Source organism: Podarcis vaucheri, assembly GCF_965113315.1.
Source record: "Podarcis vaucheri genome assembly, chromosome: 10".
Classification (NCBI taxonomy): Eukaryota; Metazoa; Chordata; class Lepidosauria; order Squamata; family Lacertidae; genus Podarcis; species Podarcis vaucheri.
The window spans coordinates 27902741-27926734 of NC_138748.1; the positions used below are offsets into that span (position 1 = coordinate 27902741).

Sequence of the window (23994 nt, forward strand, 5' to 3'; positions counted from 1 at the left end):
TTTAATCTAATTTTAATCTAATTTATCTTTTTATATAGTTATAATCTAACTAAAACTGCAATCCAGATGGGGAGCTTTTAATCATGCAAGTTTTCATTTGCTGATTATTGTTAGGAATGGCCTTTTTAAGTGAAGAACTAAATGTTCTTAAATGTTCTTAAATAAAACCTAATGCATCCAATAGGCAAATTGGACTGCTGGTGTATTAGCTTAATGGCCTACATGGGTGACTTGATAGTATAACTTGAGGATCAGTACATCTGTGTAGTATTTAGGAGGCTGCAGTTTTGTGGAATCGTATTTTTGTGGCATGTAATTAACAGTGGCGTGTCTTTGGTAGCGCAGCGAATGTTTTTAAAGGGTGCTTCCTTAAGACAGCATCTGGTGTAACCTATGAATTATGCACATTCGGCATATGGTGAATAGCAAGAGTATGGAGGGAATGATTAGACCTGTTATCATAGCAGTAGTTATATATTGCTTTTACATGTCTAGATAAAGAAGCTTCACCATAGATCAAGACTGATGGTAGCCTCCAAATGCATAGCTAACATTTCATATGAATATTTAATGTCTGAAAGATTAGGTAGTGTTTTTTTTAATATCCTTTAGCTTTGAGCACAGTTCATGAAACGGTTGGGATGCGCTTTTTGAAGATTAAACGTTGCATTTTTTTAAAGTTGCAGTGTTAAAAATATTTTTTGTTGTATTGTTTTCCTGATTATTATTTTTTTTTGGGGGGGGGGTTATTTTCAATCTGTGTTAAAGCCTATAGTTATAATCTAACTAAAACTGCAATCCAGATGGGGAGCTTTTAATCATGCAAGTTTTCATTTGCTGATTATTGTTAGGAATGGCCTTTTTAAGTGAAGAACTAAATGTTCTTAAATCAAGTTTTCACTTTTAAATAAAATGTTTGTTTATCTGTAATCCTGAAATATTGGAATAAGTTTGTTTATGGAGTAGGTTTTATAGCCCTGGAGAATAATAGTTTACATTGTTCATTTCATAATGGGTGATTACATATTTGTAATGTGTGCATTCTTGTGTTTGTTATTAAATGCAACAACTCATTTACCCAGTTTAATTGTTTTTGTTTTATGTATTGTTTTAAAATTAGTTCTGGAATTCTAGTGCAGCTGAGCTTCTGAAATACCTCTATAGTCCTGAGAGTGTGTTGGAAGATGGTGGGTTTTCCTAATGTGACACTGTGGAAGAAGATAAGAATATTTTCAGGGTTGAATTAATACTAAAATTCCCAAATGTATTCCAGTTTAGAGGGTTTTCTCTTTCTATTAATATGGCTATTCTTATTGCTGAACTCTTAGGAACTGGAAGCAAATAAGGAATGGGGAAAGATAGAATATATGAAAAGTATATGAATAATTATTAATCCCAAAAATGTTTTGAGCCCAAACACCATTGTATTCATTCGTATGAATATAGGTCCAGTTACCAAACAATGATTGGTTGAGTAGTCAGTTCTGCTTGTCCATGTTCAAAGCATAGGTCATTGCAGCTACAGTGGTACCTTGGGTTAAGTACTTAATTCGTTCTGGAGGTCCGTTCTTAACCTGAAACTGTTCTTAACCTGAGACACCACTTTAGCTAATGGGGCCTCCTGCTGCTGCCGCGCCGCCGGAGCACGATTTCTGTTCTCATCCTGAAGCAAAGTTCTTAACCTGAGGTACTATTTCTGGGTTAGCGGAGTCTGTAACCTGAAGTGTATGTAACCCGAGGTACCACTGTACTTCTGTTTGTCTCAGCGGTTACGTTTTATACAGTAAATGTATGCAAGGACAGTGGTGACTTGAAGGAATGAGTGCTGTTTCCTCTGCTGCAGTTTGAGATATACAAGTTTCTGATGTGGGGTGAGTTGGACAGGCCATAAAATATGTGATTGTCACACCAGGTGCCTGACTTTTAGCAATTCTGCTCTGCATTCAGCATTGAGATTTTCACTTCCAAAGCCCTCTGCTTTCCCCTTTGCTGCCTAAGAACTTCCTTGTGCAGATCCACAAAGCGAATTCTTTTATAGCATCACACTTTTCACATGTTGAATATGGCACTTGGAAATAAAAGGCGACTGGGGAAAAGGAAGTTTTCTGCAAACCGTTCAAAATGTTCCAACAAGAACAACCAGAATTGGGTAGCATCTGTGTCAGCACAAATTAAATTTGGTGCAGATTCGTAGTAGCTCAGATTAGTATGATTTTTGGAATGAAGTCACGCACATGTACAAAGGCAAATAGTGTTGGGTATTTCTATTGACTGGAGGGGTTTTTGGGGGGTGGGAGGGGAGCCGTTCTCATTATGGGAATTAGTGTTGACCTGAGATATGAGGCAAACACAGCCATCTGATGAAGCAGATGAGGATTTGTGAAAATGCGCCGGAATGTGATAAAAAGGTAGTTAACTTGAATATTCCATAGGATTTAAAAGCCTGTACACAATCTGTCAAGAAGCTTTCCTGTGCAAGGCGAATAAATAAGGGGAAACAGACCCCTATGCAGTTTGTTTTTCAGGATGAGAACGCACATATGCATATCAGATGCAGATGGGGATCAGAAGCTCTATGCTGTCATTCTTTTCCAAGTATTTAGTCATCATGTGGAAGGGCAGCAAGATCATGGCTGTCCCCGACTTCTTCCTCCGCAGGATTTCCTGTCATAAATATAGGGCTTACAATTGCACAGCCTTTTCTCACCTTTGTCCTAATGTGTGTTTAGAAGTTGGTGGCAAGTCCAGCTGTTAAGTCCAGCCAGACATGATTCCGTAGCATTTTGAATACCTATCAGCCTTTGAAAGCTCCAAACATTTTGACCAAATTTGTGGAGAACATCTTTAACTAGGTTAAAAAGGTGTTTGCATTGAGATGCACATCTGGCTACAAAGGAAGGAAAGTAACATGTGGCCTTCCAGATGTTCCTAGACAACAGCTGCCACCATACCTGACCATTGGTCATGCTGGAATAGGCGGATGAGAATTAAGAGTCCAACAACATATGGAGGGTCATAAAGCACCCAATTCAAGCCTTGTTAGCACTGCATTCACTTCCGTCTTGTGTTACAGGATAAACACCAACTCTTTATCAGGTTAGAAACCACTGTTTCTAGCTTGGAGTCAGTAACATTGAAAATGCAAAGTTATGTGGAAATAATTCAGCATCTTGATATAATAATCACAAATAGATTTTTAAAATTGAGATCTCTGGGTGACAATTTGGGGAACAAATGTTATTTACAAATAAAAAACAGCTGTAGACAGTTCTTAAAATGAGACGATACATATTTTATTGAGTTGTTTTATTTTCAAACAAGCAACAAAATCATTTTAGAGACTATCCAACATTAGTTGTACTCAAAGTAGACCCATTGCAGTGAATGAACCTTACTAACTTAGGTACATTAATTTCATTGGGTCTGCTCCAAGAAGGACATGATTGGATGCAACCCTATACAGTGGTACCTCAGGTTACATATGCTTCAGGTTACATACACTTCAGGTTACAGACTCCACTAACCCAGAAATAGTACCTCGGGTTAAGAATTTTGCTTCAGGATGAGAACAGAAATTGTGCTCCGGCGGCGTGGCGGCAGCAGGAGGCCCCATTAGCTAAAGTGGTGCTTCAGGTTAAGAACAGTTTCAGCTTAAGTACGGACCTCCGGAACAAATTAAGTACTTAACCCGAGGTACCACTGTACATGTGTCCAGAATGACTCTTTTGATATTTAAAGCAGCCTTTCTTTATTTCTGTTCACAACACACACTCTTGTTCTGTGTAATAACCTTAGTTCCATCACATCATCTCAGTTGTTGAGAGTGCAGTTTCTGAGTGTGCGGATGTAGACAGCTGCCAGAAACTCCTGCCTTTTCAAGTTTAGACAACGCAGCTTTCAAGAGCCAGGAGATGTTTGTTGTTTGTTAAACTAAAGGAAGCATCCAGGACAGTTTTCATCTGTTCCTGTGACAGTCAATTTGAGTGCATAAGGGAAAGGCTTCCCGTGTTCACTCTTGAAAGAGAAGAACAATGTAAACAGGTAACGCTAGATCTTGCAAATGTGTTTGTAGAACAGTAGAAGCACTTGAAAATGTGTTTTGCGGATCATTTACTGTATCTTTTGTTTTCTAAGTATTGAACTATGGCTCAATCAGTAGTATTATTTCTTGTGACTGTTCTTTATTTTGGAATGTATGTGTTAAAAAATATGTAAGAGGGCATGTTGCTTTTGTGGAGGTATCCAGTAAATGGGCATCTACTCAATCTTCAACCCTGGGTGGTATCTAAAGGACATTCAAATCTATACTTCTCCAAAACAAGGGCATGTCATGGATGCCTATGTAGTTGGTTCTTCTCACAAATACCATTTTTAGAAAGAAGGCAGGCCGTGACCTAGCTAAAGTTAAGCACCTCTTTGTACCCTAGATTTCAGTGGCAGAGACTCTGTTCACATTTAATGTCAGTGTTTGAAAAAGAAAAGGTTCTGACTTCCTTTGTCTCCTCAGCCTGGTCCTCGGACCCTTGTCAGCATAAAAGAGTCCACGAGAAGAGTGTCCTTGCAGAGTACTTTCTTCTTTTATTCTTAAAAGTCTCTATCTGCAAAACGACCGACCAACTGTACACACATCAACACTACCAGCTTTCACTAACCAACCAACCAACTCACCACCACACCAACATTGACCACTCTATATATACAGGTACAATTAGGTGAAAGGTTGCATGAATCATTGTAGGCTGCTGACTCGTGCTGACTTAGTTCTTTTAGCATTAAAGAAACAGTGGCCAACTTTTAGCCGTGACATTTAATCTGAGTACTTGAGTGAGACAGGACGTGGGTGGCGCTGTGGTCTAAACCACAGAGCTTAGGGCTTGCCAATCAGAAGGTCAGCAGTTCGAATCCCGGCAACGGGGTGAGCTCCGTTGCTCGGTCCCTGCTCCTGCCCACCTAGCAGTTCGAAAGCGTGTCAAGGTGCAAGTAGATAAATAGGTACCGCTCTGGCGGGAAGGTAAATGGTGTTTCCGTGTGCTGCTCTGGTTCGCCAGAAGCAGCTTAGTCATGCTGGCCACATGACCTGAAAGCTGTCTGCGGACAAACGCCGGCTCACTCGGCCTATAGAGCAAGATGAGCACGCAACCCCAGAGTCGTCCACAACTGGACCTAATGGTCAGGGGTCTCTTACTTGAGTGAGACAGTCTGAACACTCACTTTTCCTCTCATTCCCTTATCCCTTATACAGTGGTGCCTCGCAAGACGAAAAGAATCCGTTCTGTGAGTCTCTTCGTCTAGCGGTTTTTTTGTCTTGCGAAGCAAGCCCATTGACGGATTAGCGCTATTAGCGCTTTTAGCGTCTTATCGGCTTAGCAGATAAGCGGATAAGCGGCTTAGCAGCTTAGAAAAAAGGGGGGAGCAAAAAAAACCCCACAGGAACTCGCAAGACATTTTCGTCTTGCGAAGCAAGCCCATAGGAGATTCATTTTGCGAAGCACCTCCAAAACGGAAAACTCTTTCGTCTAGCGAGATTTCCGTCTTGCGAGGCATTCGTCTTGCGGGGCACCACTGTATGTGCTTTGAGTTTCTCCCTGATTTACTATGCAGTGCAAGCCATAGTTTTCTATTGCATCTGAATTAGGAAAAAGTGGTTTGCCCTTTTAGCCACAACTGGAAACCACAAATCAAAATGTGCTTTCCAGTTCTGGGTTGGTGACCATAATTTGCCTTTTCAAGAGTAAAGACAGTGGTTTCTGCTAAACAGGAAGCTAGGCAGAAAGCAATGCAGAAGCACAAACAGTGGTTTGGCGTTATATATGAATAGAGACAGAATTTAGTTTGTGCTTAATACTCATTGAAACAAATAGGTCTTCAAAGTGCATAACTTTGGTTGGGTTTTGCCCAAACATATTAATACATATTTCACGCTTCATTTATTTCTGCCTATGAATGCCTAGTTTGCTTCCCTATTGCTTTTGCTTCCCTATTATATTTTGTTGTAAATTAGACACTTAAAAAAAGAAAAAGAAAACCTTTTTCCTCAATGACTCATAATTCAGTGGATTACTATTATATACTCCTCTTCCTAACACAAGAAGAGAGAAATCAAATGTGACCATGCCTCTTCCTTCCTTACAGTGGTGCTGGGGTTTTTTGTTTTGCTTTTTACAGCTTTTTTTTCATATGATTGTGCTTTTCCTCAGTACTTAATCCCAATGACAGCTGCTGGGCCTCTCTGCGGGTTGTTTTCTAGCAGCACAAGACAAAACATTTTTTACAGAGACGCTTATTTCTTTGCACCTTAAAAAAAAATCGATACAGGAGGCACATACGCTGCCTGACAGCTAGCTCAGCCACATACCACTGAAAATAAAAGTGGGAAAGTTTGTTCTGTAGAAAATTGAGCAACACAAAGAGACTTTGCACAATCAGGATCTGATACCTATTGTGACAATGAATCGCTTCATTTTACTGTGCAGCATTCACTTTAACTCCAATTTTAGTGAGATTCAGGGCATTGGAACTCTAATTTCAGCTCTACAGAACCTGCTTAGTGCCGTCTTCAGTCAGTAGAGCATGAGACTCATAATCTCAAGGCTGTGGGTTCAAGCCCCACATCGGGCAAAAGATTCCTGCATTGCAGGGGATTGGACTAGATCAGGCATCCCCCAACCTGCGCCCCTCCAGATGTTTTGGCCTACAACTCCCATGATCCCTAGCTAACAGGACCAGTGGTTAGGGATGATGGGAATTGTAGCCCAAAACATCTGGAGGGCCGAAGGTTGGGGATGCCTGGACTAGATGATCCTTGTGGTCCCTTCCAACTCTACAATTCTATTATTCTTCCTCTCTTTCCTACCCCAACCAGCCATCCTATTAGCCTCCAAGAACAGCAGGTTTCTGTCTTAACCGTTTATTGTCCAATCCATAGCAATTCATTTTGAAGCTACAGATAAAAATATCACACTTGGGCAAGGCAGTATTATGGTCCCATGATACGAGGCAGCTGCTGTGCTCTGCTGAATATGGGCTGGATCAGGACAGTATTCAAAGCGGTACCCTCAATACATTGTGGACTACAATTCCCATTGACCTTGGCCAGCGTGGACACTGGGCATGGAAGCTGTAGTTTTTAACAACTGGCACATCCGGCATGTGTATCGTTGGCTACATCCTGCATACTCCCAGCCACAAAGTAGGTGGCAAAATGAAACCTTTTTAAAGAAGAAATGACATATTAACACAGACACTGACAAATGCTCAATTACAGTGTTGTGCATGGAGAGACTTAACGAAAAACAAAACAGCCCTGTGATGTAATCCAACGCCATACGCAAACAAAACACAACCTGGTAGGCACAAAGGTATTACAAGTACGTATGACAATGGCAGAGTCCGCAAGAGCCCACAGCTGACAACTCCCAGTCCCTAACAGACAGGAATTTAACTTTCTGGGGAGCATAACCAGAAGAAAGCATATGACTGGCAAGCACAAAGGGTAGGAAGAATGGTTGTTCCTGTAGCCCTACACTATTGAGAGACAGGCTGCATGGAGAACCTACGAGAGTTCAAGTTCGGCTAGGGAAACCAATACTGTTGCATGGATATTAAAAGATACAGCGTTTTTATGAGAGTTTTTTTGGTGTGTTTTTTAGGAAGGAGGAAGCCTAGCTGCGTAAGCTATCCAGTTCCATTAGGGCTTAAGGCTTAGTGTCCAATGAAGCCAAGGCAGGTCACAGTCAGAGGGCAGACAAGAGCAGAACCTTGGAGAGTTCCAAGGGTTCTGTGCTGGCTGAAACGTTCTCTTTCTAAGGCAGCTACATGAAGATGTTGTCTCTGCAGGGAGTTATGGAAGTTGGCAAGGAGTGTGGTTAGGATCTGCCTCTCAGGGAAATCTGGTTGGGTGGTGCAGGGAAATCATATTAAGAGGCACCTGATAGTTCATAGGAACATAGGAACCTGCCTTGTCCTGAGTCAGACCACTGGTCCATCTCGCTTAATATTGTCTATGCTGACTGGCCCCAGCTCTCCAGGGTTTTGGACATTCCCAGTCCCACTTGAAGATTAAACATGGGACCTTCATCATGCCAAACAGAGGCTCTACCACTGAAGTATGGAGCCCTGTTGAAAGTTCGGTAGGAAAGAGAACTGGAAGGGGAAACGGGAAGATTGTTCAAGTGAAGAAACATTGAGATCAGCAGCAATTCGGGTGACCACTGTGGCTTGACTTTTCTGTTCACCCAGGGACCAAGCCCCAGCCATCTTCAAATATCACATGTATAAAGCTTGTTTTACAATGCTCTAGAGCAGTGGTTTTCAACCAGTGTGCTGTGGCACCCTGCAGTGTCTTGAATGATAGTCAAGGGTGCCATGGGCAATACTGGCCAATGTCCTCCTTTCCTTCCCTTCCACCTGTTTTGCGGGGGGGGGAATATGTCCCAGTTTATTTTGATTATACACCAAGTAACCAGTTACAACCAATACCTCGGGTTGAATGCGCTTCGGGTTGAGCGTGTTCGAGTTGCGCTTCACGGCAACCCGGAAGTAACGGAGCGCGCTACTTCTGGGTTTTGCTGCTTGCGCATGCGCAGACGCTCAAAATGACGTCATGCGCAGAAGTGGCGAAAAAAGACGTGCGCAGACATGCCATCACTAGTTACGTTTGCTTCTAGATACGAACGGGGCTCCAGAACGGATCCCGTTCGTATCCAGAGGTACCACTGTACATATTTTCTGATTGGATATGAAAGATGATTTTGAGGAGAAGAAACACGCATCTTTATACATAATATTAATTGAAATGACAAAGTTAAATTTGAATATTACAAATTCCCACTGTGGGCCTCTCTGGTACATTTCTGTGACAGAAAAATAAAAGCAAACTGGAATTGTCATAGAACTGTTGCATACAAGTAAAGTATTGTATATGATTGTTTTAAAAAGCTTTATGGGTTTGGCGCCCCCCCCCCCCCGAATCTTTGGGCCCTCATGTACTGCGGGCCTTGGCTTTCAGCCTGAATAATGTAATACATGCCCCTTATCGCTTTGTGGCATTTTTAATAAGTACATTACCTAAGCAAATGGCTCTTACGGTAATCCAGATGAAACGTGACCGTGAGTGAATTACAACCAGCAAGTGAACAGAAATTTGGCATTCTAACTAAGCAGCTGCCAAGCTGTGTTCTCTCTCACACACTTAAAAGGAAGAACAAGTGCAAATACCCAGGCTTTAGTGCCTGAGATATGGCAGAGCACTTTGGAATGATTAAACACAGGGTGAATGACAGTTCGAAAAACAAGGGGGTGGTTTCCTTCGTTCTGTGAAACAAATCATTCGACTTAAAAAAAATGCAGATGGAAAAGATCAAGAAATGCCTAGGAGCAGTGACAGGTTTATAAGCACTCTCTGCACCGAGCACTAAAATGACTGCCTCTTTAAGGAGGTCTCCTCATTTGGCTTAATAGTTACATGTCTTTGGCTTGCTGTTTGTAGCATTGAATTTTAGATAATGAAAATTCAACGAGGTCTATATTGGGCAATCAGCCAGTCTAAGTGCTTTTCTAAGTAATTGCTGATTATTTTAGTCTGTTAAAATTAAAGTATTTCAAAATGGGTGATATTGTGAGGATATTTTATGAGGGTACTGCCCCCTCCAGCAGCTAGGTAGTAAAGACTGTTAGGGGTTTGGGAAATTATTTGCAACAGATTCAATAAAATCCATGGTTTTAAAAATGTGTAAAATCATGATTTTTCATTGGTGAACCAATCACACTGGCTAATGTGGGTTTTTATCCCAGAGATGATTCAGTGTGTTTCTTGGAACATGCTGCTGAAGATGTCTAAATGGTGACCGCGTGAGAGTAAAGACATGGCAATAAGCAAACTGATTCACAACCCCCCACTTTTAATTGTTCTCTGAAACCTGCTGCTTGGAGTGGGCAACCTCCCCTTCCTCATATACAAGGGCAAACTTTAGAACTGCATACATTTCTGAACTCCCACATGCTCACTGAATGTATGGAGGGGGAAGTGGGCCACACATATTACACCTCCACATTTTAGTATCCGTGTAAAAGGGGCCTACTACATACATGCATACATGTGCAATTGGAGGAGCCCAACAAGTGCTCACTGGAAGGACAGATCCTGAAGCTGAGGCTCCAATACTTTGCCCACCTCATGAGAAGAGAAGACTCCCTGAAAAAGACCCTGGTGTTGGGAAAGATGGAGGGCACAAGGAGAAGGGGATAACAGAGGACAAGATGGTTGGATGGTGTTCTCGAAGCTACCAGCATGAGTTTGACCAGACTGTGGGAGGCAGTGGAGGACAGAAGTGCCTGGTGTGCTCTGGTCCATGGGATCACGAAGAGTCGGGACACGACTAAATGACTAAACAACAACGCACAACTACTTGTGTAGGACCCTTTCTGTCTAATGCTAAATGCACAGGTGTTGGAGATGGGGTCATATGGCTTCTTGCTGTTTTCCCACACATTATTCTTTTTTATTTGTGTATGTGTGTGTGTGTACGCACACTCTTAGCCCTCCTTTGAATCTTTGATATCAGTGGAGAAGCTGACAGATATTAGCAGGACACAAATATATTCTTCTTTTCTCATCTCATTGTCCATCTCCTATCCCTGTCTTAAAGAAAGGTGTATGCAGTCAATGTTCATTGCATTTTACGCTTGGATAATCTAAATCTCCTTCAAAGGCACGTTTTATTTTTAACATTCAGTAGAAGAATTTTAGCTGTGCAGGTTTCCAATAATTTATGAGGATATGAGTTGCACGTAACCTGAAACAGAGTCTGCATCACAAAATATGTCTGTGCTATGCAAGGTTGGAAATGACAGGGAGCAGAACGATCCTTCTGGCTAGGTGATCTCTCCGGGAGTAATCAGAATACCAAGGACACCTTCAATAAAGATGCCTGTTTCAGTTCATACATGCTCATAGGTGCACTTTAATTATAAATGCAGGGTGCCTGCAAATCAGAATTCACATCGATTGCATCAGTCTTGAGGAAGGTGACTTGGAAATTTAACAGTCATTTAATAAAGAATAAAGAGTGTGTGGTGTGGCTAAGGGCCCATTCACACAAGCATCTGAGGTGATACAATTTTATGATAAACTTGCCTTTGATTAAGGAGTATTGCATATGACAAGGCTTGCTTTCATTCAGCACCAGACAGACAGGGAAGTATGTTGTCCTTTATCAATCTGGCTTCTAATGCAGGGTGAGAGTGTGTTAACCTTTCCCATGTCCGATTCTTTGTCGAATATGATGTCTCTTGCTTGAATAATCCAGTTGTTGCATATGTGGGAGGAATGGCACTCCAGCGAGTTGCACATGCAAATAAAACCAAGTGTGCTACTGCTTTTCTGTTCATTTCTGAATTGTTATATTGTGCCTTAGGTTGCAAATGGTGACTTTTGTATTTCTTTCTAGGTATAAAACAAATTTAAAATGTTTTAATAAAGCAAAACGAAGAGTGTCACTATGTAGCACCTTATGTTTAAAAAAAAAAATCGTCACAGTGTCATATGTTAACAGGGACAGGAATGATTTATATTGTTCCAACTTGGACTCCGTGCTTTCATATATTCTGCGCTGTATCCTTTCGTACGGAGGCTGAACACGGCTGCCATTTCAAGAAAAGAATTCAGGTTGGCAATTACCTACCTAGGAAAGAGTGTTGGACGGTTAGTGCAATATGCCTCTTTGAAGAAAAAGATGTGATGTGTGTGAGATGATTGAGGTTCAGTTTACTCCTCTTAATATTCCATTAGTTTTGCATTGACGTTTAACATCTTTTAGTTTATTCTTTTAAAAAAAAATATTCTTGCAAACTGCACATGAACAATACCTTATTTAGGTCACTGGTATGAGAGAAGAAGGGGGCAGCCTGTTGACCTCTACTTTGGGCGTTCAGTGTCATAAAAACTCAAGTTCTGGATACTAATTCTTTCTTTTCCTGTGTATGCCATTAACTCCAGCACCCAAGGGGACATCCTCTCCTTCCTTTATAACAATGAAAGCTACATTTAATTAAATAGGCTCCTCAATCCAATTTAAGCTCCCTAGCAGTGGGAAGCTAGAATTAAGCACCTTCCCAACAATAATCAAAAGTGTTTCATCCTCTCACCAGCTCCTTTATCCTCTCAGCAGCCATTTTTGGACTGTCCAAACCTCTACCCTTCATGTTTCATTTTAGACTCTAAATGAGTTCAGAACCTGGCTTTCTGACTCAGAAACCACTCAAGTCTTGCAACATCTTTATTAAGTTAATAATACAGTACAGTATTTTATAATTCTGAAAGCATGGCAGATTTGTCAGCCCTAAATATTAAAAATAATTAGAGAAGGGCATGGTTTTATGCTGATTTATTCCTAAGCAAATCTCACTACAGTTCCTGGGATTTCTGAGGAAGGGATTTGTGAGGAAGTTTAAAATAAAATACGTCTCAATTGCTTGTTATTGCCTTCTAAATGTGTGCTACGGTTCAGTTGTGCTTTCAAACTTAGCAAGCAAACTGCAATATTACAGGGGTTTTTTTATTCTTTAAAAACAACACTACAGTTCTCATAAACAGCAATGAGCATCTAGAAGCCACTGGTTTCTGCTGTAACGTGGCTCCTACACTTGTACTGTATTATCCAAATTGTGTACAGCTTTCTGCTTTGTTGGGGCAGAACTTATTATTAGTTTCCAAGGAAGCAGTTACATTGCGGTGCTTTGTTTTATTTTAACTTTGTTACAGTGGTGCCTAGGGATAATTACTTAATTTGTTCCAGAGCTCCGTTCTTAACCTGAAACTGTTCTTAACCTGAAGCACCACTTTAGCTAATGGGGACTCCCGCTGCCACCGCGCCGCCGGAGCACAATTTCTGTTCTCATCCTGAAGCAAAGTTCTTAACCTGAACCACTATTTCTGGGTTAGCGGAGTCTGTAACCTGAAGCGTATGTAACCTGAGATACCACTGTACATATCTCCAGTCCTCAAAACAACATTTCTAAAAGATTCTGATTTCTTCCATGAGACGATCTTAATTGTTCTCCTGCCCAGGGGTGGAGGAAGTGGGGTGCGGTGGGGGCGGGTCTCCCCGGGTGTCACCACTGAGGGGGGTGACAAAATGCCGGGTGGCACTCACCGCAGGGCCTGCAGTGTGCCCGAGCCATGCGTCTCTCCTGGGAGTGACGCAGTGGCTTGAGCGCCCGCAGGCTCCGCACTGCTCCAGGGCGGCTGAGTAGGAGGAGGCAGGCAGACTCCTCAGAGGCCTCGCGGAGCGTCCTGCCCCGGCTGGCTCTGCCCCTGGTTGCAGGGCACACACGCCGCCCCAGGTGCCCGATCAGCCTGCTCTGCCGCTGCTCTGCCAGCAAAGCTGGAGGTATGCACAACTATAATGAGGTCAGCTCCATGTCTGAGTCCCCCAGTTCTCATTTCTTACATCAATAAAAGTTAAGTGTGTGTTTGAAAACAACAAGAGAGTTTTGTGGCACATTGAAGACCCAACAAATTTCTTGTGGCACAAACGTTTATGGGCTGAAGCCCACTTCATCAGATGCATGGAGTGTTACCCTAAGTGGCAGGTATGTTTGTGCATGGGTGGGCATGTGGGGGAACTGTAAGCAGTAGAGTCAGCAAAAAAAGTGAAAAAAGTACAGAGACAATTACATTAGAGCTTGACAGTGACCATTCACAGACGTTGGTAAACTAATTATCACATGTAGTGAGTAAAAAAACTGTTCTCCTGATTCAAACCACAGTCAGTAGAATTAAACTTCATGATAAATTGTAAATCAGCAGTTTCACAAAGCAGTCTCCCTTTGAAGTTCCTTTGTTCTGGGATGTCCATCTTACGGTCACTAGCAGAGCATCCTAGGTGGTTGAAATGCTGCCCTACTAGTTTTTGAATACAGTATTGCTGCTTCTGATGTTGGAGTTGTGTCTGTAAGATAATCATAGGGGGAAGTCTGTAACAGTGTGTTTGGCAGAACCATTTGCAAGTCCTTTAGGCTAGGAGATTGTCATCCCATGATAAAAGAAACCTTTAATCCAACATACCCATCCATGTGTGCATGGAGTTCAGTATGCACTTCTGCATATTTGAAAGTTTAGTCCAAGTCCCATGTCCTGGGAAAAACATAATTTGAACAAGAAGGAATCAGGGAGGGAGATAAGATGCACAAGTCCAACCCAATGCAAAAGCTATACTTTTGGATTAATGAGATAGAGATGGTGCATTGAATTGTTTTGTTTATCTTAATGTTGTGTTTTAATGCTGCACCCCACAGTGGGACCTTAGGCTGTAGCAACAGAAACAAACAAATTAACACAATCTTTCCCATATGATACATCAGATGTCTACCTTCATCTCTGTCCCAAATCCTGGCAATGAAGCAATCCTGCACCATGTTCAAGAGCTGTCTTGCTTCTTTCATATCAAAGGATTCATGAAACCTCAAAAATACCTAGGACTGTTGATGGATCCTCATTCTTCTGCACCTTAGATATTGTTTCTTGCCAGAGAAGGCTTTTCCCTCAAGGGAGAATGTCCCTCTGTATCCTGTGGCTTTTCAAGAAATACTCCTCTTTGACACACTTCCCCTCAAACCAGCTTCCATCTGATTTGAAAATGGAAGCCGTGATTCTGTTGTGGTGAACAGCGCATGTGCAGACAAAAGCTTTACTCAGAAGAAATCACTGGGTGAAGGCATCTCTGCTCCTGTTATGATGCGGCTGGAGAAAAAGCAACTGGGAAACCCACCACCTTGCAGAGTTTCAAGCTACTAGTGTGAACAAAACCCGATACATTATTCTGCCTTACGGTCCACAAAGAGTAGCTTTTCTAGCAAATAGGTTGAAATTCCATGCTGAACTTAAAGAAATCTGATGATAACAGCACCATGTTTCAGATACCAGTTAGGCTGGCCTTATAGCTAATTTCTAACACTGGCCCTATACCCCCTCCAAAGCCACTCTTGGAGACCCTCTAGAATACTATGGGATGTGGTGGAGGTACTGCATGCAGGTAGGGGGAGGCATTTGGAACTGCCCCCCTCCCCATATTGTAAAGCCTCAGAGCAGCTCGCTCATAAAATTGATTGGCATTCATCCCAGGTAAGCATGCTTAGTATTGCAGCCTTAGGCTCCTGATTAAAAGAAAGATCATGACCCTAAACACATTTTACTTGGAAGCTGGTCCCACAGGTTGTAGTTAAAGGTTGCAGTCTGATAATCCAACACGAGGTGCAAGTCCCACTGTGTTTAATTGGGCTTTAAGGCTGCCTAGGCTTGCCACCTCAAGCACTGATTAAAACAACCCTGACTGAAGTGCTTAGGGAAGTTTTGCAAATTTGGTCTCACTAGTGCTTTATGGTGACTTTAATAATTTCTTAGCTTCCCTGATAATTTATTTTATACCTAGTGTCATTGCTCTGTCATTAAGACTGCTTTATGCAGTATGGTTTGTCTCGTCTCTTTGCCATTATTTACCCTTTTTATTTTAATTGTCTTTGGCAGTGTGCCTCAAATGCAGAGGATTTAGTATCTATCCCTTGGAGAGAATAGAACCAGCAGCAAAATATGTTAAATATTTTAATAAATGTAAATCAATCTTACAGCACACCACTGCAGAGGAGTGGAAGATTGTCCTCCAAAATGCTCTTGTCAAAAGATTTCCAAGTGCTTGGTATTTTTAACAGTGCTACAAAAAAAAAAAGGAGGGGGGAGAGTCATTTGAAGGAGAGTTATTGAAGTAATTTTCTCTCCTGCTTTTAGAACTCTCAGAGCATAAGAAGGGTGATAGATAGATAGATATTAATTCTAAAGCACCTCACAACTGAAAGCAGATTGTCAAGTACATTTTGACTGCTCTCCTGTGTTTGCAAGGCATCTATTGCAATTCAGCCAAGTTAGCTGTAGGCAGAGGTTTCTACAGGGACTTGATTATAATACTGTAGTAGCTCTGCTTTTTCAGCTTTCCTTCCAACAGTTGTCAAGAGTTCTGATAGTTCTGACCTTGACGGGAGCCTAAGATATCTCTGGAGGATTGTGCTCTTATGCGTTCGTCATATCCAAAAGTATATCTTAACTAGACAAAATAGGAGGCTACCTTCTAGTCCACTATGTCTCTGAACACTGCTGATAGTGCATTATATCAAACCTACCTGAGTGCAGTGCAACCATTGTGAGATTAAGGAGGGAACAGAGTTTGTTAACCGGCATGGAAGCAGTGACTGTGAAAGGGTCCCTCCCTGTAGCATTATTCCTTCTCAAAGCATCATCTTACCTACTCCAGTTTCATTTCCAGTGTGAATGCGAGAGAGCAAAAACGTTGCTCTTTATTGATACCCAGGCTCTTGCCTCAAGCTGAGAATTTTAAGATAAATATGAAAGGATATTAGAATGCATCTCTGCATTGTTTGGGCAGTGACCCTTTGAAATCGAGACAGTGCAAGAGAAGATTCTGTTCCTTCCCTTGATTTGACCTCAGGTTCCCAGACCCCACCAGCCAGAGAGCAGAATACAGACTTTTCTGTGTGATCAACATGAAGGACAGATGTAATGCCAGCACTTAATTGCTGGCACAGATGGCCAGTTTCTGCAGGGAGGATGGTTCCCAAATTGTAACTCAGCATAGCTGCTGTGATGTTTCAGACCTACCAACTTGTGGGCAGGCAGAGTGCCATCATTTCAGATGCCTCTGGGTGTAGGCAGCCAAATGACTATCAGCTGTAATTATGAATAGCCAAGAACAACAACAATAAAAAACCCCAAAGGTTCCTGCAGCTACATGGAGCATTTTGGCACTCCTAATATACCTTAGTGAGTAGCATCTTAATATAGTCTAAGCAACTGTTTTGGATTTTGCATGCCAGGATCCATTTGGTTTTGTGGGATACAAGATGCATATTTAATTCAGAAGAGTAAGCTGCATTTGTCTGCAGCAACAAAAATAAAAGTAGTTCTGTGGATCTCCAGCGACTGACTGGTTTACTTGGGCAAGTCCTTTCCATGGCCAACTCTACATAATAGATGGATGAAATGGGTTGAGAAGATAAGTATGTGTATGGTGGTATAGTATATATAACTCAACCTCATATTTCAGCACACACCTGGTAGTCCAAGGCGACAAGAAACTGCATGCAGGTGAGTGAGTGAGCTGGCAGAGGAGGGATTGATCACTCTGTTCCGCCTCTGGGCACAGCATAGAAACCAAGTGGGCTACCAGGGGAGGGAAGCCCTCACCATGCCCAGAATAGAAATTCAAGGAGCTGCTGCATTGAGCAATGAAGTTGTCCATTCCTTATTTTGCAGCCTCCAGCAGGACAATACTTCCTCCTCCTGCCCTGCTTTTTCTTTTTTGGAGGCTAGTAACTTTTGTGGCCTTATTAGGCCAATGTACATATGGGTTGAAAACCAAGTTATCAAAATTAGAAAGATAATGTAGCAGTCTTTGTTTCAGGAGTACTAAATACAGTAGGTGTACCACATTCAGCTGAGAAACCTTTTGAAGCGAGAAAGCCACCAATAATCCATACGCAGCCCCTCAGAAATGGTGTCTGACTTGTTAGTGCTTACAGGCCCTGAGGTTTCCTGGACCATTTATTATAAAGGCAAGTTTGATGGTTGCTGGATCCAAATCCAGGACAAGAATTTGAATCTTTGCCACAAAGTGAAGTGGGTGAATACCACTACCACTACTAGCTGTGGCCTGAAGATGTAGGCCACAACAGTCCTAGAGACAAAGTAGGTCTGTTGTGGCCTACATCTTCAGGCCACAGCTAGAATACTCCATGCCTAGTTTGTGTGCTGACTGCTTTCAGACCATCAAACATGATAACTATCTTTGCCTCAGAATTACCAAGTCTGATTGACTTCCGGCAGTCCCTATTCCATATGTGTGATTCATTGCAGGACTGAAGCCACTTGTATTTAAATAGACGTGTAAGCTAATATTCAGCTACAGTGGTGCCCCGCAAGACGAATGCCTCGCAAGGCGGAAAACTCGCTAGACGAAAGGGTTTTGCGGTTTTTGAGCTGCTTCGCAAAAAGAATCTCCTATGGGCTTGCTTCACAAGACGACAATGTCTTGCGAGTTCCTGCTGGTGTTTTTTTCCCCTTTCCCCCCTTTTTCTAAGCCGCTAAGCCGCTTATCAGCTGATCCGATCAGCAGATAAGCCGCTAAAAGCCTCTAATAGCGCTAATCCGCTAATCCTTCAATGGGCTTGCTTCGCAAGACGAAAAAAACCGCTAGACGAAGAGAATCACAGAACGGATTCTTTTCGTCTTGCGAGGCACCACTGTAATAAGTTTTAGTTTTTGCCACCACATGAGACAATCTGGCAAATGAATGTGACAGAATTTAATCTACACACACAAACTAAACATGCATTTCTGTTCATGTTTACTCAGAAGTGATGCCCGTTGTGTTCAGTATCATTCCCAGATAAGTGTCTATAAACGTGTATAGGGTTGCAGCATAAATATTAAGGTCCTAGAGGCAGAATGTGTGTCAGACTAGACTGGTTTGAGCTTGTATGTACGATGAATGAGCAAGCACACTTTACTGCTGCTTACCAGATGCCAAATGACTCTGCTATTACAAAATCTTTTGACAGATCCGCACAGTAAAAGGAGATTCAGGAGCATCACACGGCTCTTGGAGAGCACCTAGTCATAGATGATAATTACTATGTAAACAACCACTCACAGCAAGCTGCTGTTGCTTTCAGGCTCTTGGAGGGTAGGAATACTCATAGGATTTTGTTTTGCTGGTAAGTGGACTGGTTGATGGGAATACAGTCGTCTTGGTGGAGTTAAACATAATTCTGGGTCCATAAAATCCCCATAGTAATTAGCAGTAATTTGGTGTTTACCGTTAGTAATGACAGGGCTCTGCAGTTTGCTTTTTGTTGTGTCAGCATTTAAAGAAAAACAGGTTGTCAGACCCCACCCCACCCCAAAACAATCACCTTATTTCAGCTGGTATATGTTTTTGTAAGCTAGCTTAATATTCTGCAACCATTTCGATTATTTATTTTTATTTGATTACATTTATACTCCATCTTCCCTGCAAGGACCTGAAGGTGGCATGCAGTACATGCTTATTTCCTTCCTCGTTTTATCCTCACAAGAACCCTGGGAGGGAGGTTAGGTGGAGAGACAGTGAGTGGTCTCCAAATAATTTTACTCAAGAGTACACCCCTTGGAATTAATGTGCATGGCTAAGTTAGCTCTGTTAAATTCAGTAGGTCTAAGTAAAACTTAGTTGGCTGCCACCCTGTGAACTTCATGGCAGAATTTGGGATTTTTGGACACTGGTCTCCCAGTTCCTAGTGCAATAGGGGATATAAGAGAAGAGAAACCAAGGGAATGCTGTAATAATCCCATAGGAATGTCTTTCTCCAGGTGCACTGCAGGTTATAAACAATGCTTTCAGCACCTGCTGAGCAACCAGTCTGCTCAAATAACCTAAAACGAGAGTGCTGAAGGAGCTGCCTGAGCGAAATTCTGACTTAAGATTCAGAAAGCCAAAGATAAATCAGAACAATAGGGAGACACGCAAGACAGGCATGCAGTGTTGAAAGCTGAGAGTAGGCAGAAGTATCAAGGGCAGGTGCCAAGCTAGGGATAAGCAGGGGAGGAGCTGGATCTGTTTCTGCGCACGCTGTTGATTAATACATTAATGAGTGTTACTCTGTGTTTCATCACTAAGTGACTTGCAGCTGAATTGTGTCAGCTGCCTCCACAGAGAAATATTGTGCTTCAGGTGATGGCAGGTGATATGGGAAAGCTCTCTAGACTTTGGAACTACGAGCTGCTTTGCTCCTGGAAGTGTGACTGCTTGGTGTTTCAGTCATTGCAACATGCACATCTCAATTCACTCTAATCCCAGTTCACTCAATTCACTGAGGGCCTTCTGGCGGTTCCCTCACTGCGAGAAGTGAGGTTACAGGGAACCAGGCAGAGGGCCTTCTTGGTAGTGGTGCCCACCCTATGGAACACCCTCCCTTCAGATGTCAAGGAAATAAAACAACTATCTGACTTTTAGAAGACATCTGGGCAGTCCTGTTTAGGGAGGTTTTTAATGTTCGATGTTTTATCGTGTTTTTAATATTCTGTTGGGAGCTGCCCAGAGTGGCTGGGGAAACCCAGCCAGATGGGCGGGGTATGTGTTTGTGTATATATATTATACACATATAATTAAGTTTGGACCAATGAGGCCAGTATCCACAGAGCTTGACAACAGTAGAGTGGGGGGGGGGGAGAGATGGAGGAAAATAATTTGAGTCTTTAGTTTTATAATTTCTCCTCTACCCTGTTGGGTGTTTCAATTGTGTTTGAAAAGAAATGAAAAATAAAATATGTTTTAATGGCAACAGCATTCCTAATGGTTTAATTTTAGGTGGTCTCGTGTAATCAAAGACATACTTAGCACTCGGTTGCTACAGAAATATGAGTGCTAAATAAAGGTTTCCAGATGCTAATGTGTGTTTGTGTGCCAGATTTCAGGATGAAACTGTAGTGGGAAATGCAAAGCACGTGTTTGTTTTCCCCCCTTTCCAGTCTGTATAAAGGGGATAAATCCACCAAGTTCTCCTACTAGATGTATTTCATGCACTTCCAGGCCAAACTAGATTGGAGCTGCCACCCGCTTCGTGTCTCCTTATACGTACAGTGGTACCATGGGTTAAGTACTTCATTCGTTCCAGAGGTCCATTCTTAACCTTATACGTACAGTGGTACCATGGGTTAAGTACTTCATTCGTTCCAGAGGTCCATTCTTAACCTGAAACTGTTCTTAACCTGAAGCACCACTTTACTAATGGGGCCTCCTGCTGCCACCGCGCCGCTGGAGCACAGTTTTTATTATCATCCTGAAGCAACGTTCTTAACCTGAGGTACTATTTCTGGGTCAGTGGAGTCTGTAACCTGAAGTGTATGTAACCTGAAGCATATGTAACCCGAGGTACCACTGTAATTACAAACAGCATGTGACATTCATTGCACTATGCATTCCTCTGCCCTCCTCTGCAAATGATATGAGGAAAGGAACCATGCAGTGCAATGGCCTGTCACATGTTGTTTGTGTTAGATGTTATAAAGAAGTGAGGAAGAAGAGATGTGGAGCTCTGTGTCTCTTAAAACATCTAGTTGGCACTTGCTTGCACTTCTTCAGTGCCAACCCATTTTTCTTAAGACCATAAACCACTCACCATTTGTTTATTATCATTTTAACCTAGCCTTTTTCCCATGATAGGACTCAAAAGGTATAGCTCAAAAGCACTAAAAACTACATAAAAAAGAATCTGAAATTTCCTTTGAAAGCTGACAGAGAAAAAATAAAAATAACAACCATAATCCCCCCCATCAAAAGTAAGAGATTTCCAGACTTATTAAAACATGAATAAAGCTTGAGAAGTGAACTCACTTGAAACCATTCTAGAATGAAACCAGTCCTGGCTCCTGTGGGATAAAAATAAGAGTAAGTTCAACAAAATCCTCTGGGAGGGCTCTCCACAAATTGGGAGAACAAATTCTATTCCCCATAGCCACCGAACAAACTTCATTGGCTATGGTACTCAAAACAGGACTTTTGGGGATGACCAGAACACACAAGGGAATTTATGTTCATTTAAAAGATGTTCCTTAAAGTTTAAAACCAGCACTTTTAATCACGCCTGGGAACTAACTGGGAACCAGTGAGGTCTTTCTAACACAAATGCGACATGTTTCCTATGACCAGCCCCAGTTAACTTTTTTCCCCCTTGAGGCCATATTCTGAGTGCGCTAGCATATTATAATGTGATTCTTGCTCAGTGGTGTAATGTACAGTGTGGTAAAAATATAATGCAGTGCCTTCATGATTTTATAAAATATTATTTGCAGGGAGGGTTGCTGCATTTATACTTAATTTGCCACCTTCTGTGTGTTTCTTTCCAGAGATCCGAGCTCAGCTGATAGAGCAACAGAAATGTCTGGAGCAGCAGACGGAGATGAGGGTGCAACTTCTTCAAGACCTGCAAGATTTCTTTCGCAAAAAAGCGGAAATAGAGACTGAATATTCTCGCAATTTAGAAAAATTAGCAGAAAGGTTCATGGCGAAAACAAGAAGTACTAAGGACCATCAACAATACAAGTGAGCCAAGAAACCTTATACACTCAATAGCCCAGTTCAGCTATTGTAAAGTCTGATAAGCCATGGTTCATTGGAGTGGGCACGAACTATGTGCCTGCCCACCTTCCTGCCCACCTGGCTTTGGCAAATATATCCTGGTTTCCTTTAAAAATATAAATCAGTTTCTTATGATGTCATAGAATTGTAGAGTTCGAAGGGACCCAGAGAATCCTCTAAATCAGTATGCATTTATTTGTATTCTGATTTTTAATGTGTGTGATTACCATAGAATTGGTTGGTCCTCCTGATAACTCTGGGAGTTATTTGTGATTGTCATTTGAGAGAAGGAGATATGAGGTAGAAAGATAGTGACTGATGCCGTTCTGTGAGTTTATGATCACTAAACAATGATCCAAATACCGAATCCCCAAGGTTCCTGTCAGCCAGATCCACCCAACCATCTCTTGCACTAAGCTGGGCAAGGGGGTAGATTGGGCAGCTCAGCTGAGTAAGACAGCTGACTACCACCAATGCAGTAATGCAAACAAACATCCACTTCATCACACACATCTTTCCACCATCAAACATGTGGGCAGGGCAGGAGTGCCATCAGCAGGATGCCTGGCAGCAATAGTCAGTGGAAGGTGCTGAAATAGGGTTTTTTCACAGGTGGAACTGATCTGGTCTGGGATGGTTGGCTCTCAAGTCAGTCACGCTGCCATTATTCATTGGCATGATGGCCAATCTGGGCCTGATCACTGCAGCAGCTCAAGGCTGGGGCAGCTATGTTACTGCTTCTACTTCGGCAAATGTGGCAGTGGCCCTGTCACTCTCATAAAGCCCTGGCGGGGGTGATGGGTTTAAGTTTAGATTGCATCCTAAACACCATCTAATTGACTGTGCTAGCTGTATCTGCTGGCTGTAATTTAGGTAGTACATAAATTTACAACATTTCCATTAACCAAAGCACTATTTCTGCAGTAATTCTATAGCCAGGTTGTTGGGAAGTGGTGTAGTGAATGGGACCATTAGTTCCCTCCATGAGATCAGAGTGTAGAAAGCAGAAGCATGAAACAATCGTGTGTCTTTTTGTGCTCCTTTTCATTCATACTATTAGTCTTTCCACCTGATGTGACCTGCTTTCCAAAAAGAAGCATGGTGACATCCTGTCCCCGAGATATGTCCTTGTTTCCAGTTGCACGCTACAACGTTCAACTGGAAGCATCGTACTTTGTTGTTTGGTGACTTTCTGCATGAATATGAATGATGCTGGCAAATGGAGTGTCATTTAAATGGTTATACCTTTAAAAATACATACCGTATTTTTCGCTCTATAGGACACACTTTTCCCCCTTCAAAAATGAAGGGGAAATGTGTGTGCATCCTATGGAGCGAAGACGCCATAGCCCCGCGACCCTCTCCCTGCTGGAGAGGTGAAGCGCGGCTATGGCAGCAGCCTCTTTTGCCGCGTGCCACCTCTCCAGCCGGGAGAGTGCGCGCGGGGCTAAAGAAGCCATAGAAGCTTTCCGCTGCTCCCCGACCTGCTCTTTGGGGCTGGTGGTGGGCTTCCCCCCGCCAGCCCCAAAGAGCAGGTCGAAAGGAACCTGAAGCCTGGAGAGCGAGAGGGGTCTGTGCGCACCGACCCCTCTCACTCTCCAGGCTTCCAAGGTAGCCGCCTGAAGGCACCTTGTTTTAGAGGGGGAAAACAAGAGGGGGAAAATTCTCCCCCTCTCTGCGCAGCGCCTCCTGCCGCTTCGCTGAAGGGGCACTGGGCAGAGAGGGGGAGATTTTTTTCTTTTTCTCCCCCCTCTAGAACAAGGTGCGTCCTATTGTCCAGTGCGTCCTATCGTGCGAAAAGTACGGTACTTTT

At 42.5% G+C, this 23994-nt stretch overlaps 1 protein-coding gene across 3 annotated transcripts in view; it reads left to right on the forward strand.

Annotated features, from left to right (window-relative positions):
- Positions 1–23994, forward strand: part of SRGAP1 (SLIT-ROBO Rho GTPase activating protein 1) — a 114384-nt gene that overhangs the window by 38505 nt on the left and 51885 nt on the right. For 2 of the 3 annotated variants that reach the window (XM_082239535.1, XM_082239534.1), the window contains one exon: positions 21950–22145. In XM_082239535.1, the coding sequence (XP_082095661.1) occupies positions 21950–22145 (196 nt within the window). Of the gene's footprint in view, positions 1–7816; positions 7865–21949; positions 22146–23994 lie in introns of those variants that run through there. The other variant, XM_082239536.1, reaches the window with a different exon arrangement.